General features: G+C 40.7%; 1 protein-coding gene across 1 annotated transcript in view; it reads right to left on the bottom strand.

Moving 5' to 3' along the window:
• plxna4 (plexin A4) overlaps positions 1–20,041 on the bottom strand; it is a 506,120-nt gene that overhangs the window by 92,212 nt on the left and 393,867 nt on the right. Inside the window, exons 6-7 of the mRNA XM_061912247.1 lie at positions 7,883–8,006; positions 555–708 (exon numbers count right to left, since the gene is read on the bottom strand). Of these exons, the coding sequence (XP_061768231.1) occupies positions 555–708; positions 7,883–8,006 (278 nt within the window). The remainder of the gene's footprint in view (positions 1–554; positions 709–7,882; positions 8,007–20,041) is intronic.

The raw sequence follows: 20,041 nt of genomic DNA, 5'->3' as shown, positions 1-20,041 counted from the left end.
ACATTCTGTCTCTCACAGTTGAAGTGTACCTATGATGAAAATTACAGACCTCTGTCATCATTTTAAGTGGGAGAACTTGCACAATCGGTGGCTGAGTAAATACTTTTTTGCCCCACTGTATATATATATATATGTATATATATATATATATATATATGACATGTAAATGAATATAGCATGTCAACATCATTTGACTATCAGCGAGGATGAAAGACTATCCTCAGGTCTCTGTAGGGATGAAGAGTGTTTGAGGGACAAGGTGTCTCGTCCTCATCCGTGTCCTTTTGTCTGAGCCTAATGAAGGACTTCATGTTTAATTCAGCAGCACCTTCGCACGCACTCGGGTCACCTCGCTACCTTCCGAAGCCAGAATCATTCATCAATCAAGGTAAAGCACCCCTGACAGTGGATCCGTCCTAATTAGGCTGCCTAAAAGTTACCTTGAAGCCTACAAGCCTCCCTGTGTGTCAAGCGAGAGCTGACTAATTAGCGGACAGAAATAGAACTTCCCAGTGCTAAAAAGAAAAGAAAAAAAATACGGGTGATACGCTCACCTTTGTCGACGACGACGCGAGGCATCTCCTTCTCGGCGGGAGAGAAACACCGAATTCGGTTCCCCTCCACCAGGCCGCTCATTTCCGCCAGGTCCTCGAAGGTGCAGTTGACCCCGGCGGTCAGTTCTGGCACATTGTGTGCTTCCAGGACCAGCTTCAGGAGAAACAGGATGATGTGTATGAGTGCAGGTTTTTAGCAGTGTCAGCTCAAGGGGGTAAAAAGAAGAAAAAAACCTGGAATATGGAACTGGGGAAGCAGGGGGACCAATGGGGTCAAGACCAGGATATACATATTGATAGGCCAGCGTGTCTGCTGAGGACGACGTGGGTCAAGGCTTTTGATTTAAGGCCTGCTCAGCAACATGGAACGGCTGAGTCCTGCTGTTTTTAGATTGCTCTTTAATGAAAGGGCGAACGCCCTAAAGTTGGTCAGAGGTATTTGAAGCCGGGACTCAACATTTCCTTAAAGAAACCCTATGTCTTATATAAAGTCCAATCATCCTGGGAACGGCGTGGCGTCGCCTCGGGGTAAAACGACACACTGGGAAAAGGTTAAACACTCCTGCGGAATGAGTCCGATCACACCCAGACAGTCTATGAATACCATTAGAGCGGCACAGAGGTGGGGAAGCAACAATGGCGGCGCCTGACCCTCGGAGCAGCACAGATGGGGAAATGATCATCGAGGCTTGACCTCGGTGAATCAAATTGCACTGTTGCATGCTGGATATTCATTTCAAAAATGTATTTAAGGGTCAAATGCACATGGGAACCCTAAAGAAAAAAATGGGTGCAAAGAATTTCCGCATGACTTGTTTTGACTCATCGTTTCTCAAGGGAAAACACCGTACACATAAATACACTTTAGAGTAGTCGGTGTGCAGGTTGCAGTATAGATTTAATATTCACAAGTTGTTAACACGCAGCCATTATTGTCGAAATATTAAGATGTCAAACTCAACCAATTATACACAACATTATCGCGGATTAATTGCGCAAGTTATTTTGAGCGTACAGGCTTCTTTTTTAACATAAGCTTGAATTTTTACCTGACAAATGTGTTGTTATACAGTCAGAGAACAGGTCAATACACATGTCAGCGCAAAAACGTATGAGGAGAGTCTGACTGGTGGCAAATTTACCTTCAAAAATAAAACCTGACTGGACTTTAGATTGAGCTGTAAGCAAGTTTTGAACAAATATATGACGTACGTTCAAGTAAAACACTTAAAGCGTGTTTTTGTGTGACATTCTAACAATCAAATTGTGGTTGTGTCCAATTATACAATAGAAAGTGGATTCATAGATAGGTATCAGAGCTTTGCAGCTTTGTCACCAGAGCACCCTGTTCCCTCCTGTTGCAAGTCTTGTGGTTTCTGTGTCGTAATGTGCTAATCATGGCTATCAAGTTTTTTTTCTCCTGTTCCCAGACCAGAGTTGTGTATAGGGAGAGTATGAGGCACCCCAGTTTCAGATGTTCTCCTCAATGATTGGTCAAAAGGTACTCACGTGAATACAAATGGTAAATGGTTGTACTTGTATAGCACTTTTCTACCCCTTTTTAAGGAGCCCAAAGCGCTTCGACAGTATTTCCACATTCACACACTGATGGTACCCTTATTGCTTCTAGCCTTTGATTGATTGATTGATACTTTTATCAGTAGATTGCACAGTACAGTACATATTCCGTACAATTGACCACTAAATGGTAACACCCGAATAAGTTTTTCAACTTGTTTAAGTCGGGGTCCACGTTAATCAATTCATGGCTGGCGCTATGTGTCTGCGGCGCTTCCTTGATAGTTTTCAACATGTAATAATGCCATGTTGTGCAGCAAGGGGCTGCTCCACTCGTAAGAATTGCGGAAAGCTTTGACATCACTTTCCCAACAACCCTGAAAGAAGACGAGTATGTGAAGTGAAGGTTCGCAAACAACACTGAAGAGCCACACACTACACTCTTGTGCGAGGGATAAACACACCACACAACGTCCGGGTTTTGTTCAGGAGAGAAGATGCAGAAGATAATACAAATAATAACAGCAGAAACTAAGAAATTAAAGAGATGGTTTGACAAAAACAGGCAGAGTAAAACTAAAATAATGCAATTGGGTAGCAGCCGAAGAGAAAGTCAAACACAAATACGAATGGACGGACATTGAAAGAGTAAAAACAACTATAATTTGGGTGTAATTATTCCATCCATCCATTTTCTACCGCTTATTCCCTTTCGGGGTCGCGGGGGGCGCTGGCGCCTATCTCAGCTACAATCGGGCGGAAGGCGGGGTACACCCTGGACAAGTCGCCACCTCATCGCAGGGCCAACACAGATAGACAGACAACATTCACACTCACATTCACACACTAGGGCCAATTTAGTGTTGCCAATCAACCTATCCCCAGGTGCATGTCTTTGGAAGTGGGAGGAAGCCGGAGTTCCCGGAGGGAACCCACGCATTCACGGGGAGAACATGCAAACTCCACACAGAAAGATCCCAAGCCTGGATTTGAACCCAGGACTGCAGGACCTTCGTATTGTGAGGCAGACGCACTAACCCCTCTGCCACCGTGAAGCCCTGGGTGTAATTAATTAATTTATATTATTCATATATTATATATATAATATATTATATTATTTATTATCATCATTGTTTATTGTGAGCGAACTGTGGTGCTAAATTTCCCCCAGGGATCAATAAAGTACTCTCTATTCTCTATTCATACTTCACTTAAAAGTCACAATTTCTCCGTGATTGTCGGTGTGTGTTGGAGTGCCTGTTGGTCATGAAACACTGCAGGAAGGTAGCAGCAGAGTGCTTTAAATAAGACCGCAAAATTATACTTTGATGAAATACAATAAAGTTTTGTTTTAAATGTATGAGGGTAGGTTTCAAACTATATTGAGACCTATTTTTTGGTTGATTTTGTCAGGAAAACTAACGTCAAAAAAATTGCAATTGCATGCTTCGGGACATGACCGCACACGTCATTGGTAGCAAAGATGACGCCTCTCGTTTAGTTGGCTACACTCTCTCTATACACGGCTCTGCCCCAGACTGAACCACCCACCCCATAGAAACTTAGTCTAGGATTGCCTTTTTTAAAACTCATCTCTTAGTGGCGACTCATCATCGCAGTTCTGTCACCCTGTACAATACATGTCTGCTTTGAACGGGTCTATGCTGAAAATGAAATGTAATTGTACTAGTGCAATGACAATAAATGTATTTCCTTCCTTCATTTGATCCCATTCGTTACGATTTACCTGACACATGAAACGAGAATGGGGTATCCACTTTAGCCACCAGATGGCAGTAGAGGGTTTAATATCTTCAAATGTGTTTTGTGGCAATTCCAACTTGGACCACAGCGTCAGTTGCTGTGTAGTGTGGTGTTTTCCATCATTTTCAGCAGACTGCATTGCAAAATGATTAAACCCTCTCTTTCTCTCACAAAAGAACCACCCAGGAATGGAGCCATATGAATCCCATCTCTACTGCAGGGCCCTTTTTTGAAGGTAATTAAAATTATATATATATATATATATATATATATATATATATATATATGTGCAAGTAATTTATCGTACTTAATTGGGATTAATCAAAATTTCAAACTAAAAACTAAAAGTGTAATAAATCAGATTAAAATATTTATTGTTTTAAAGCACTACTTATATCCATCCATCCATCCATCCATCTCCTTCTGCGTATCCGAGGTCGGGTCGCGGGGACAGCAGCCTAAGCAGGGAAGCCCAGACTTCCCTCTCCCAAGCTACTTTATCCAGCTCCTCCCGGGGAATCCCGGGGAGTTCCCAGGCCAGCCGGGAGAGATAGTCTTCCCAACGTGTCCTGGGTCTTCCCCATGGCCTCCTACCGGTTGGACGTGGCCGAAACACCTCCCCAGGGAGGCGCTCGGGTGGCATCCTGACCAATTAATTCTACTCACTTGTGTTGTTATATATATATATATATATATATATATATATATATATAGTCTTCCCAACGTGTCCTGGGTCTTCCCCATGGCCTCCTACCGGTTGGACGTGGCCGAAACACCTCCCCAGGGCGCTTGGGTGGCATCCTGACCAATTAATTCTACTCACTTGTGTTCTTATATATATATATATATATATATATATATACTGTATATATATACATATATACTGTGTATATATACGTATATATATATATATATATATATATATATATATATATACATATATATATATATATATATATATATATATATATATATATATATATATATATATATATATATATATATATATATATCATCAGGAGATTTCTCCTGACGATTGAGGGAACCCCTCATGAAACAGTTCTGTAGAGATGAAGTAGTCTTGTGATTTTTCCCACACCTACATATTGCGCTCTACCACGGTATTGAGCCCTATTCTCTGGATAATCCAATCAAGACATATATATATATATATATATATATATATATATATATATATATATATATATACATATATACATATATACTTATATATGTAGGTGTGGGAAAAATCACAAGACTACTTCATCTCTACAGAACTGTTTCATGAGGGGTTCCCTCAATCATCAGGAGATTTTAATGGAAGCATTCACATACAATGGTTTATATAGGGCACAGAGTGGGTGGGTACAGGCAGGCGTAGGGGCGTGGTGATTGGCTCATGTGTTACCTAGAAGGTGTTTCCGTCTATGGCGGCATGTTGAAATGATTTCACTGCGCTTGTTGAGGGATGATAGATCTGGATGATATATAATAAACAGTTTCTCTTTTAAGCATAGGTTGCATCTTTTATTACCACTGTTGTAAGGTGTGCTGGATGGAAGAATTTGTCATGTTATTGAATATTCAACATTATTGTCTTTGAGGTTCCAAATGTGTTTGCTGAGTTCTGTAGAATTCCGCAAAGTCTGGTTTCTAAAGGAGGCGTTGTGATCATTCCATCTTGTTTTGAACGCTCCTTCGGTTAATCCTACGTACGTGTCGGATGTGTTTAAACATAATTTATAATGTCTACTGACAGCTGCTTTAGATTAGTGTTTTTTTCGAGGGTAAATACTTGCAGTATTTGTGTTTGTGCGCATGCTCAGTAGCGTTGGGTAGCAGACATCGATGAGTAGCAGTTGTCGACAGAACAGCGTTGGGTAGCAGACATCGATGAGTAGCAGTTGTCGACAGAACACCGGCATTAGGGAACTGCGGTTTATTTTGAGAAACTTGGACTTCAGCATATACTGTGACATTCTCAAGCAGAAAATGGGCCGCGTCAAAGTTTTCCAAATTGATAAGGAGCCCAAAACACCTCAGAGATGATTGAGTTCCTTGAAATGATGACATCAACCTTACTTGAACACACCTGAGGCATGGGGCATCCTCAAACGCTGAAGAGGAATGAAGTTAGAGGAGTGCATCATGGGGGCGAAGGAAGAATGTTAGTTAGAGCTCATGCGTCTCTGCTCAATGCCATGCCCAAGACGCTCAAGACGGTGCAAGAAAGAAAATGCCCTTACATATAATATTCACACCAAGGACACTGTGAGATGTACAAGGTGTTGCCTGATGTTTAGATGATAATGTTTCCCCTTAATAACCTGCAGCTCTCGAGCAACCCCAGACCATGATGCTAGCACCACCATGCTTGACTTCAATTATACTATAACTCATTTGGTGCCAGATATCGGTGGCAGAGGAGTTAGTGCGTCTGCCTCACAATATGAAGGTCCTGGAGTAGTCTGGGGTTCAATCCCGAGCTCGGGATCTTTCTGTGTGGAGTTTGCATGTCCTACCCGTGAGTGTTTGTTACGTCTCGTCTCGATTACTGTAACGTATTATTTTCGGGTCTAGCATTAAAAGATTACAGTTGGTACAAAATGCGGCTGCTAGACTTTTGACAAGAACAAGAAAGTTTGATCACATTACGCCTGTACTGGCTCACCTGCACTGGCTTCCTGTGCACTTAAGATGTGACTTTAAGGTTTTACTACTTACGTATAAAATACTACACGGTCTAGCTCCATCCTATCTTGCCGATTGTATTGTACCATATGTCCCGGCAAGAAATCTGCGTTCAAAGGACTCCGACTTATTAGTGATTCCCAAAGCCCAAAAAAAGTCTGCGGGCTATAGAGCATTTTCCGTTCGGGCTCCAGTACTCTGGAATGCCCTCCCGGTAACAGTTCGAGATGCCACCTCAGTAGAAGCATTTAAGTCTCACCTTAAAACTCATTTGTATACTCTAGCCTTTAAATAGACTCCCTTTTTAGACCAGTTGATCTGCCGTTTCTTTTCTTTTTCTTCTATGTCCCACTCTCCCTTGTGGAGGGGGTCCGGTCCGATCCGGTGGCCATGTACTGCTTGCCAGTGTATCGGCTGGGGACATCTCTGCGCTGCTGATCCGCATCCGCTTGGGATGGTTTCCTGCTGGCTCCGCTATGAACGGGACTCTCGCTGCTGTGTTGGATCCGCTTTGGACTGGACTCTCGCGACTGTGTTGGATCCATTATGGATTGAACTTTCACAGTATCATGTTAGACCCGCTCGACATCCATTGCTTTCCTCCTCTCCAAGGTTCTCATAGTCATCATTGTCACCGACGTCCCACTGGGTCATTATTGTCACCGATGTCCCACTGGGTGTGAGTTTTCTTTGCCCTTATGTGGGCCTACCGAGGATGTCTTAGTGGTTTGTGCAGCCCTTTGAGACACTAGTGATTTAGGGCTATATAAGTAAACATTGATTGATTGATTGAGTGCGTGGGTTCCCTCAAGGTACTCCGGCTTCCTCCCACTTCCAAAGACATGCACCTAAGGATAAGTTGATTGGCAACACTTAATTGGCCCTAGTGTGTGAATGTTGTCTGTTTAACTGTGTTGGCCCTGCGATGAGGTGGCGACTTGTCCAGGGTGTACGCCGCCTTCCGCCTGATTGTAGATGAGATAGGCACCAGCGCCCCCCGTGACCCCAAAGGGAATAAGCGGTAGGAAATGGATGGATGGATATTTAGATACTGACTCATTTTCAGTCAATGGTGGCTATACTGCTACACAAGCTGCACACTGACTATTCTAAATGACATTCATTACTATAGTATTGTCTGTTGACAAGATACGATAAAACGTTTGCTGAAATGCGATGCCTGCCAAAACACATGCTGTTAATGATTGATTCGGTGGACATTTGCACAGCCGGGATCAGAGATGCGTTGTTGTTCTTGGCCACTAATCAGAATATCGAGCCCAATAATGACATTGTCCAAGCGCCAGTTCATCCCGTTGCTCGCCAAGACATGTCAACAACGCGTGTTAGCTCACCGTCACACTGAACAGGGACACGGAAATGTTGTTGGGGTGCACGCTCAGTCGCACACACTGCTTGATGTCAGACGCAAAGCGGCGAGGCTCCGTCGAACGCTCGCATTTCTCCTTCCGTGTGCACCTGCGGAGAAGGCACAGCAAACAACAGGAGAGTTATTCACCAGAAGAAACCCAACCTGCGGTTAGTTAGAGGCATTGCTCATATTTCCTGCTAGTGACTGTGAATGGACCCCCAAGTCCACAATGGCCGGTCTGTATGGGGAAGTGGAGCAGGTCCCGGGGGGCCAAGGGGAGCCTAGGTGATCACTAGCAACACTAGTGATTATATTCCACTCCGAGTGGTCGAATGCTATTTTATTCTGTGGTCGCTAACAAACAACACAACTTACAGTAACAAAAATGTTACACAGAAATTGCTGGCATTTGCGGCCCGAGGAATAAAATATATAAAAATGAACTCTGGTCAAATATTGCGTATTTAATAAATATACTATTAAAAAAAAATATTTAAATATAATTTGTTGCCGGTCCCTGCTTCCTAAAATTAGACTTCACCACAAAATACGATGATCTAAATCCTACACATTTTTTTTACATATAGAGTACCGTATTTTTCGGACTAAAAGTCGCAGTTTTTTTTCATAGTTTGTGACTTAAGTGTGAAATTATTAACATATTACCGTAAAATATTAAATAATATTATATAGCTCATTCATGTAAGAGACTAGACGTATAAGATTTCATCAGATTTAGCAATTAGGAGTGACAGATTGTTTGGTAAACGTATAGCATGTTCTATATGTTATAGTTATTAGAATGACTCTCACCATAATATGTTACGTTAACATACCAGGCACCTTCTCAGTTGGTTATTTATGCGTCATATAACGTGCACTTATTCAGCCTGTTGTTCACTATTCTTTATTTATTTTAAATTGCCTTTCAAATGTCTATTCTTGGTGTTGGGTTTTATCAGATAAATGTCCCCAAAAAATGCGACTTATACTCCAATGCGACTTATATTTCTGATAGTTCTTTGTTTTATTTATGCAAAAATGTATACAGTATATCTATTTTTATATTGCTATTTTTATCTTTGGTATAAAAAATTATTATGTAACAACATTTATTAGTATTTTTTGGTTCTTTGTTGTTGCTATTTTTGTATTATGACAATTTATTATTGGATCATGTTGTACTGCATTTTAATCGTTTGTTCTGTGGTTGTGTGATGTTTTTTGCCTGGACCCCAGCAAGAATAGTCTCCACTGCGGTGTAGACTAATGGGGATCCTTAATAAACTAAACTAAATATATGTTTTTTTTCCTTCTTTATCTTGCATTTTCGGCAGGTGCGATTTATACTCCGGAGCGACTTATACTCCGAAAAATACGGTTTGTCCATTCTTAGCCCAACTATATGTTTAACAAATTAAAAAATCTACGACAATATAATTCAAGTTCACGCTTTAGGAGTGATGTTCTTAGGTTTTTCGCTCAATTCTGTTACACGCTCATTTACAGTATCATTTTATTTTTCTCTAGGTGGATTTTAGTTTCGTAATTTGATTGCATGTGAATAATTTGTACTTTTTTTGCTCGGGCTATGACTTTTCTGCGAAAAATTGTACTCTTTTGGCTTTTGTGTAATCCTACATTAGCACTACGATTTCATGTAACTAATTGGGAGTTGTTTTAATTTTATTTTGGTGTTATCGTCGTGTGCATTGCCGATACTGTATGTGTGTAATGCCTTAAAGGCCTACTGAAATTAGATTTTCTTATTTAAACGGGGGATAGCAGGTCCATTCTATGTGTCATACTTGATCATTTCGCGATATTGCCATATTTTTGCTGAAAGGATTTAGTAGAGAACATCGACAATAAAGTTCGCAACTTTTGGTCCTGATAAAAAAGCCTTGCCTTTACCGGAAGTCGCAGATGATGACATCACAAGGGTGAGGGCTCCTCACGTCCTCACATTGTTTATAATGGGAGCCTCCAGCAGCAAGAGCTATTCGGACCGAGAAAACGACAATTTCCCCATTAATTTGAGCGAGGATGAAAGATTCGTGGATGATGATATTGATAGCAAAGGACTAGAAAAAAAATAAAAAAATAAAAAGCCGATTGCATTGGAACGGATTCAGATGTTTTTAGACACATTTACTAGGATAATTCTGGGAAATCCCTTATCTTTCTATTGTGTTGCTAGAGTTTTAGTGAGATTAAATAGTACCTGATAGTCGGAAGGGTGTGCCCACGGGTGTCTTGAGGCCAGTGTCTGAGGGAAGTCACGGCAGATACAAGGACGGCGCAAACTCCACAGATCTCCGGTAAGAGGCGACTTTTTAACACAATTTTCTCAACGAAACTTGCCGGTTGACAAGTGGTCGGGAACCATGTTCGCTTGACCGCTCTGATCCATAGTAAAGCTTCACCTCCGGGAATTTTAAACAAGGAATCACCGTGTGTTTGTGTGGCTAAAGGCTAAAGCTTCCCAACTCCATCTTTCTACTTTGACTTCTCCATTATTAATTGAACAAATTGCAAAAGATTCAGCAACACAGATGTCCAGAATACTTTTAGCCGCTAATATTTCCTGACAGTCCGTGACGTCACGCGCAAGCGTCATCATTCAGAGACGTTTTCAACAAGAAACTCCGCGGGAAATTTAAGATTGCAATTTAGTAAACTAAATGTGTTGCAATGTTAATATTTCATCATTGATATATAAACTATCAAACTGCATGGTCGGTAGTAGTGGGTTTCAGTAGGCCTTTAATGTTGTACATGTATCAAATCGTTTTGTTTTATCAATATTTTGGACCCATGGAGAAAAACTACTACTATTGCAGCAGCTAATGAGGAACTGAATTAAAAAAAACAACTAACAAACAAATTCCATCCATCCATTTTCTACCGCTTATTCCCTTTTGGGATCGCGGAGGGCGCTGGCGCCTATCTCAGCTACAATCGGGCGGAAAGCGGGGTACACCCTGGACAAGTCGCCACCTCATCACAGGGCCAACACAGATAGACAGACAACATTCACACTCACATTCACACACTAGGGCCAATTTAGTGTTGCCAATCAACCTATCCCCAGGTGCATGTCTTTGGAAGTGGGAGGAAGCCGGAGTACCCGGAGGGAACCCACGCATTCACGGGGAGAACATGCAAACTCCACACAGGAAGATCCCGAGGCTGGATTTGAACCCAGGACTGCAGGACCTTCGTATTGTGAGGCAGACGCACTAACCCCTCTGCCACCGTGAAGCCCTAACAAACAAATTATTCATTTTATTTGTAGTTCAAATGTATTGACTTTTTTAGTCTTGAAAATGACAGATGACCATCACAATGTCAGTACAGCGTCGATACAGGGAGTAAGTGTGCCATACACTCACTGAGGGGTTGTGAGATTCAGTCCTTATACTTAAATGAATCACCTTTAGTATAGGAATGCCAGCGCCCCCCACGACCCCAAAGGGAATAAGCGGTAGAAATGGATGGATGGATGGATAGTTAAGGATTATTGTACAAAAATACAACTTTCCTGAGAAGGGCCAACACATTTTGAATATTTTATTTTAAAGAAGTGAACAGCCCTTAGGGATAGTTCCATGGCTTGGTGTGGCTCCAGCTCAACATATCTAGAGCTTCACGTCAAATGCATACTATTTTTCAACCAGAACTATACATGAAGAAAATAATGTTATAAATACAACACCTGTGGCATTGGGCATGAAATAGGTAACCGTTTCTTTAAGATGTTTTGGTTGCACGGCCTGAATATTGTGACTGACGGGCGCATGGCGCTGACACATTAAAACAGAGGGCGATGTAAAAAGGATTAGATTGGCCCTGAATGGAGACTAATCTGCACTCTGTCTCACTCGGGGCCTTTTGATAAGGTGACGCAATTAGAGAGAAGACCGTGCAATGGCCACTGATGATGATCACATGATATATTGGGTGGGTAATATCCACTCCATTTCATTTATTCATCATCAAGTCTTTCTTTCATGATTTAATTGACTATCATGTTCCGGATATGTTGGTCCATGGTGGTCCACACACCCAATAAAACGTCGCCAATCAGGATAAACAACACATTTAGATATCAAAGTAGGCTTATTTTGCAATGCCACTTTTTTCCTTTGGGGGCAACGGTGAGCACCTTTTGCTCACTGAAGTACACCTGAATGTTATTTTACAATTTTTTTTCTTCTTTTAATGAAATTATAGTTCTAATTTGCCTGATTATAAACAATTAATGTCATGAATATATATTAGGCTTCACGGTGGAAGAGGGGTTAGTGCGTCTGCATCACAATACGAAGTTCCTGCAGTCCTGGGTTCAAATCCAGGCTCGGGATGTTTCTGTGTGGAGTCTGCATGTTCTCCCCGTGACTGCGTGGGTCCTTTCCGGGTACTCCGGCTTCCTCCCACTTCCAAAGACATGCACCTGGAGATAGGTTGATTGGCAACACTAAATTGGCCCTAGTGTGTGAATGTGAGTGTGAATGTTGTCTGTCTATCTGTGTTGGCCCTGCGATGAGGTGGCGACTTGTCCAGGGTGTACCCTGCCTTCCGCCCGATTGTAGCTGAGATAGGCGCCAGTGACCCCCGCGATCCCGAAAGGGAATAAGCGGTAGAAAATGGATGGATGGATGGATGGAATATATATTAGTAACATTTAGTAATTTAGACGAGCCGGTCATTGTATCCTCTTTGGAAGACAAATACGTTAAGTTCCTTTTTTTTTGTTTCTCATCATTTAAATAAATAATTAAATATATATACGCATATAAATACATGTATGTTTGTATATATATATATATATATATATATATATATATATATATATATATATATATATATATATATATATTAGGCCTGTGAATCATTAGGTGTCCCACGATTCTTGGGTCACGATTCGATTCAAAATCTTTTTTTTGTTTTGTTTTTTTCAATTCAACACGATTCTCGATTCGAAAACAATTTTTTTCCCCCATTCAAAAGGATTCTGTATTCATTCAATACATAGGATTTCAGCAGGATCTACCCCAGTCTGCTGACATGCTAGCAGAGTAGTAGTTTTTGTACAACGCTTTTGTAATTGTAAAAGGACAATGTTTTAACTGATTGCAATAATGTAAATTTGTTTTAACCATTAAACGAACCAAAAAGATGACTTCTTTTATCTTTGTGAAAACATTGGACACTGTGTGTTGTCAAGCTTATGAGATGCGATGCAAGTGTAAGCCACTCTGACACTATTGTTCTTTATTTTTTATTTTTATAAATGTCTAATGATAATGTCAATAAGGGATTTTATTCACTGCTATGTTGAAAATATAACTAATATTGATACTGTTGTTGATAATGTTCATTTTTGTTTCACTACTTTTGGTTGTGTTTGTGTCTCCTTTCAATCGCTCTGTTTATTGCAGTTCTGAGTGTTGCTGGGTCAGGTTTGGTTTTGGAATTGGAATTAATTGTTATAGTATTGCTGTGTATTCTTTTGTTGGATTGATAAAAAAATAAATAAATAGATTTTTTTTAAATGAGAATCAATTCTGAATCGCACAACGTAAGAATTGCGATTGATTTTTTCCCACACCACTAATTATATATATATATATATATATAATATATATATATATATATATAATATATATATATATATAATATATATATATATATATATATATATATATATATATATATATATATATATATATATATATATATCCATCATATATATATGCATATATATGATATATGCCGGGGCGGCATAGCTTGGTTGGTAGAGCGGCCGTGCCAGCAACTTGAGGGTTGCAGGTTCGATTCTCGCTTTCGTCATCCTAGTCACTGCCGTTGTGTCCTTGGGCAAGACACTTTACCCAGCTGCTCCCAGTGCCACCCACACTGCTTTAAATGTCACTTAGATATTGGGTTTCACTATGTAAAAGCGCTTTGAGTCACTAGAGAAAAGCGCTATGTAAATATCATTCACTTCACATATATATATATATACTGTATATATATATATATATATATATATATATATATATATATGTTGATATATGTATTGATATATATTTAAATGATATATTTTGTATTATAATTGATTCAATCATAATTGTGTTTCTGAGGAGTTTCAATTTACACAAGCAGGTCAACTGTTATATCTTCTTGGATACAGATCCTCTTTTTTGCAGTTTTATTCTTAATACAATATATTTTTTCCTATTTCTAATAGTTATAATAAACTATGGGTCAAATATCGGTCCAATATCATAAAAAAAAACAAAAAAACAAGACTGTGATATGTGCGTGCAGCGTGTTTACGTGTGCAAAGCTGGACAGCCAGTTAGCATCTAAATGTCCTCCAATAACCTCAGAAGGTTGCTCTCTTTTTCTATTTTAGTCGAGTCATTTACAAAAGGTAAACATGGTAGGCTATCGGCTACTAGGAGCTAGCAGCTACAAAACAGCTAAGCACACAGTAGCACACAAGCCATACATAGGTAACAAGCGTCCTCCATTGAACATATTGCAGTCTAAAACAGCACATTTGTTAAAATGAACAAGCATCAAATAACCATATTTGCATTTTACTTATACATACAAAATCTCCAAGGCAGAAGCGTATTTTAAAGTGTCCAGTCACAAACGTGTCCACATCATTGAACTTACTGCATAAGGATCTGAATGTCATGAATTATTATTGAAACTTAGTAAATGTGGAAAATATAAACAATTTTAGTCCCTATAAAGACAGCATAAGTACATACCAAAAACATAAATAATTAGGTCAGTGTTTTTCATGTCTACCATTGTTCTCTGTTTGAATAATTTGACTTGATCAAACCTTTTCTAACATTCCACACTTCAAAATAATACAAGTACAGAACATGAGATTTCCTGTGATATCATATTGCACTATTAAAGCTTTGCGTATCGGCCAATTATACTACTCAGTGGCCTAATGGTTAGTGTCCGCCCTGATATCGGTAGGTCGCGAGTTCAAATCCCGGCCGAGTCATACCAAAGACTATAAAAATGGGACCCATCACCTCCCTGCTTGGCACTCAGCATCAAGGGGTTGGAATTGGGTGTTAAACCACCATAAATGATTCCCGGGCGTGGCACCGCTGCTGCCCACTGCTCCCCTCACCTCCCAGGGGGTGATGGGTCAAATGCAGAGAATAATTTCACCACATCTAGTGCAGTATGTGTGTGACAATCATTGGTACTTTAAATTTAATTATCAAGGCCCTAAGATCGGGATCCTATCGAAAATGAAAAAATCGGGACACCCCTATTTAAAAGATTACAGTTAGTTTTATTATATTTTATCTAATTATACATCAGTAGTTACAATTGACACAGACAGGTATGTTATAACTTTTGGGAGTACAAATATGACAGTATAAATACATACATGTTTTTCCATATGTTATAAAGTAAAATTGTTCATATAAAGATTGCAAGATTTATAAAATACTAATTCATTTCATTACAATTGATTATTTAACATAGGATCTCTTTAGTGTTATTTTTCTTATCTTTATGGGTAAATGTGGAAGTAGTGTCAAAGCGCTTTGAGTACCTTGAAGGTAGAAAAGCGCTATACAAGTACAACCCATTTATCATTTATTTATTATCTTCTATTTTTTGAATGATAAATCTGGTGTGTTTTCTTCATTTGGTGAAAACAAACAAACAAAAACATAGTTTCTCTGCGTAACAGTGCGATATCTATTTCGTTTAAGTGTAAAAAATATTGTTCCTTGCACAAGTATGAGTTAATATGAAAAGTACAAGATGGCGGCGCCCGGACGGGCTGCGCTCTCGAGGAGCTGCTGCTAAAGATGGAACATTTGGCAGAAATACCGGACAATTCCACAAACTTTATGGCTGGCTCACATCGTGGTCACTCCGTGATCACGTACGACCGCCAGACACTTCTGGATGTGGACACATCGGGCCGTTTTGGACCGATAGACACTTGCGTGCTAGACTTGCTAACTAGCATGGGATTACATCGGCGGCTACATCCAGCGGCCTGTGAAGCAGGGGAGTCTAGTAGCAGCGGGGGCCGTCTACGGAGCAGACGCCAGCGGTGTGATCGGAAACGCGGATGCCGAGCGGGGCTAAAAACAAAGCAGAAGGCTAATCCCCACAGAACACCACTTTCCTCCATCCCGAAGACGGATTTAGATGGAAAATGCGCGACTACTGGTCTGGGTAAGGAGTCTGTTAAATTAGAACAAGTTGTTTCTGCTTTGAGTGTTTCAGAGTTGGACATGTGTTCTACTGAGGTGGCTAACTATGATGCGTGCAGTTTATCAAAGCAACAAACAAACAATCGGAAAATCCCCGTTACTGAGGTGGCTAACCATGATGCGTGCAGTTTATCAAAGCAACAATCAAACAATCGGAAAATTCCTGTCGTATCAATTCCTAGATATGGTCGTAACTATACTAAATGCACTGGGCATAATAAACACAACATTATTAATATTGCTACTACGGATAATTTGATCAAAAACTCCCTAAAACAGCCCACTACCTATAATATAGGTTTTTTAAACATAAGATCATTGTCTCCCAAAACGTTGTTAGTTAATGATATTATCAGAGACAACAATCTTAACGTCATCGGTCTCAGCGAAACCTGGCTTAAACCAAACGACTTTTTTGCGCTAAATGAGGCATGTCCTCCTAACTTTACACATGCGCATATTGCCCGTCCGCTCAAAAGGGGTGGGGGGGTCGCACTAATATACAACGAAAACTTTAACCTTAGTCCTAACATAAATAATAAATATAAATCGTTTGAGGTGCTTACTATGAGGTCTGTCACACCGCTGCCTCTACACCTGGCTGTTATCTACCGCCCCCCAGGGCCCTATTCGGACTTTATTAATGAATTCTCAGAGTTCGTTGCTGATCTAGTGACACACGCCGATAATATAATCATAATGGGGGACTTTAATATCCATATGAATACCCCATCGGACCCACCGTGCGTAGCGCTCCAGACTGTAATTGATAGCTGTGGTCTCACACAAATAATAAATGAACCCACGCATCGCAACGGTAATACGATAGACCTAGTGCTTGTCAGGGGCATCACCGTTTCCAAAGTTACGATACTCCCGTATACTAAAGTATTGTCCGATCATTACCTTATAAAATTCGAGGTTCAGACGCATGTTCGTCAAACTAATAATAATAATAACTGCTATAGCAGCCGCAACATTAATACAGCCACAACGACAACTCTTGCGGACCTACTGCCCTTGGTAATGGCACCATTCCCAAAGTATGTGGGCTCTATTGATAACCTCACTAACAACTTTAACGACGCCCTGCGCGAAACCATTGATAACATAGCACCGCTAAAGTTAAAAAAGGCTCCAAAAAAGCGCACCCCGTGGTTTACAGAAGAAACTAGAGCTCAGAAATTATTATGCAGAAAGCTGGAACGCAAATGGCGCACGACTAAACTTGAGGTGCACCATCAAGCATGGAGTGATGGTTTAATAACTTATAAACGCATGCTTACCTTAGCTAAAGCTAAATATTACTCAAATCTCATCCACCGTAATAAAAACGATCCTAAATTTTTGTTTAGTACGGTAGCATCGCTAACCCAACAAGGGACTCCTTCCAGTAGCTTAACCCACTCAGCTGATGACTTTATGCAATTCTTTAGTAAGAAAATTGAAGTCATTAGAAAGGAGATTAAAGACAATGCGTCCCAGCTACAACGGGGTTCTATTAACAATGACACGATTGCATATACGGCGGACACTGCCCTCCAAAATAGTTTCTCTCGTTTTGAGGAAATAACATTAGAGGAATTGTTACAACGTGTTAAGGGAATAAAACAGACAACATGTTTACTTGACCCTCTTCCTGGGAAACTGATCAAGGAACTCTTTGTATTATTAGGTCCATCAGTGCTAAATATTATAAACTTATCACTCTCCTCGGGCACTGTTCCCCTAGCATTCAAAAAAGCGGTTATTCATCCTCTTCTTAAAAGACCTAACCTCGATCCTGACCTCATGGTAAATTACCGACCGGTGTCTCACCTTCCCTTTATTTCAAAAATCCTTGAAAAAATTGTTGCGGAGCAGTTAAATGAACACTTAGCGTCTAACAATCTATGTGAAACCTTTCAATCCGGTTTCAGGGCAAATCACTCGACGGAGACAGCCCTCGCAAAAATGACTAATGATCTATTGCTAACGATGGATTCTGATGCGTCATCTATGTTGCTGCTCCTCGATCTTAGCGCTGCTTTCGATACCGTCGATCATAATATTTTATTAGAACGTATCAAAACACGAATTGGTATGTCAGACTTAGCCCTGTCTTGGTTTAACTCTTATCTTACTGATAGGATGCAGTGTGTCTCCCATAACAATGTGACCTCGGACTACGTTAAGGTAACGTGTGGAGTTCCCCAGGGTTCGGTCCTTGGCCCTGCACTCTTCAGCATCTACATGCTGCCGCTAGGTGACATCATACGCAAATACGGTGTTAGCTTTCACTGTTATGCTGATGACACCCAACTCTACATGCCCCTAAAGCTGACCAACACGCCGGATTGTAGTCAGCTGGAGGCGTGTCTTAATGAAATTAAACAATGGATGTCCGCTAACTTTTTGCAACTCAACGCCAAAAAAACGGAAATGCTGATTATCGGTCCTGCTAGACACCGAACTCTATTTAATAATACAACTCTAACATTTGACAACCAAACAATTAAACAAGGCGACACGGTAAAGAATCTGGGTATTATCTTCGACCCAACTCTCTCCTTTGAGGCACACATTAAAAGCGTTACTAAAACGGCCTTCTTTCATCTCCGTAACATCGCTAAAATTCGCTCCATTCTGTCCACTAAAGACGCTGAGATCATTATCCATGCGTTTGTTACGTCTCGCCTCGACTACTGTAACGTATTATTTTCGGGTCTCCCCATGTCTAGCATTAAAAGATTACAGTTGGTACAAAATGCGGCTGCTAGACTTTTGACAAGAACAAGAAAGTTTGATCACATTACGCCTGTACTGGCTCACCTGCACTGGCTTCCTGTGCACTTAAGATGTGACTTTAAGGTTTTACTACTTACGTATAAAATACTACACGGTCTAGCTCCATCTTATCTTGCCGATTGTATTGTACCATATGTCCCGGCAAGAAATCTGCGTTCAAAGGATTCCGGCTTATTAGTGATTCCCAAAGCCCAAAAAAAGTCTGCGGGCTATAGAGCATTTTCCGTTCGGGCTCCAGTACTCTGGAATACCCTCCCGGTAACAGTTCGCGATGCCACCTCAGTAGAAGCATTTAAGTCTCACCTTAAAACTCATTTGTATACTCTAGCCTTTAAATAGACTCCCTTTTTAGACCAGTTGATCTGCCGTTTCTTTTCTTTTTCTTCTATGTCCCACTCTCCCGTGTGGAGGGGGTCCGGTCCGATCCGGTGGCCATGTACTGCTCGCCTGTGTATCGGCTGGGGACATCTCTGCGCTGCTGGTCCGCCTACGCTTGGGATGGTTTCCTGCTGGCTCCGCTGTGAACGGGACTCTCGCTGCTGTGTCTTGGATCCTCTTTGGACTGGACTCCCGCGACTGTGTTGTATCCATTGTGGATTGAACTTTCACAGTATCATGTTAGACCCGCTCGACATCCATTGCTTTCCTCCTCTCTAAGGTTCTCATAGTCATCATTGTCACCGACGTCCCACTGGGTCATTATTGTCACCAATGTCCCACTGGGTGTGAGTTTTCCTTGCCCTTATGTGGGCCTACCGAGGATGTCGTGGTGGTTTGTGCAGCCCTTTGAGACACTAGTGATTTAGGGCTATATAAGTAAACATTGATTGATTGATTGATAATATACATAACACGCATAACTGAATACAACAGGAAATAAACATAAAAATCCACTCAATAAAAATGCTGCAAGCTGTCGCCATTTCCGAGCTCTCCGCAGTGGAGTGTCCATATGTTTGCAGGTGGGGTGCAGACGTACAGTATGAGCCGTGTCTGGTGAGACTTTGGTGTAATGCATATCTAATGTGGAGCACGGAGAAGGTCAAGCAGGCTGCGGAATGAAAGCTATT

The sequence above is a fragment of the Nerophis ophidion genome, linkage group LG10 (genome assembly GCF_033978795.1).
Source record: "Nerophis ophidion isolate RoL-2023_Sa linkage group LG10, RoL_Noph_v1.0, whole genome shotgun sequence".
Lineage (NCBI taxonomy): Eukaryota > Metazoa > Chordata > Actinopteri > Syngnathiformes > Syngnathidae > Nerophis > Nerophis ophidion.
The sequence above is the reverse complement of the archived record's forward strand: the minus strand, read 5'-3'. Positions and strand labels throughout refer to the sequence as shown.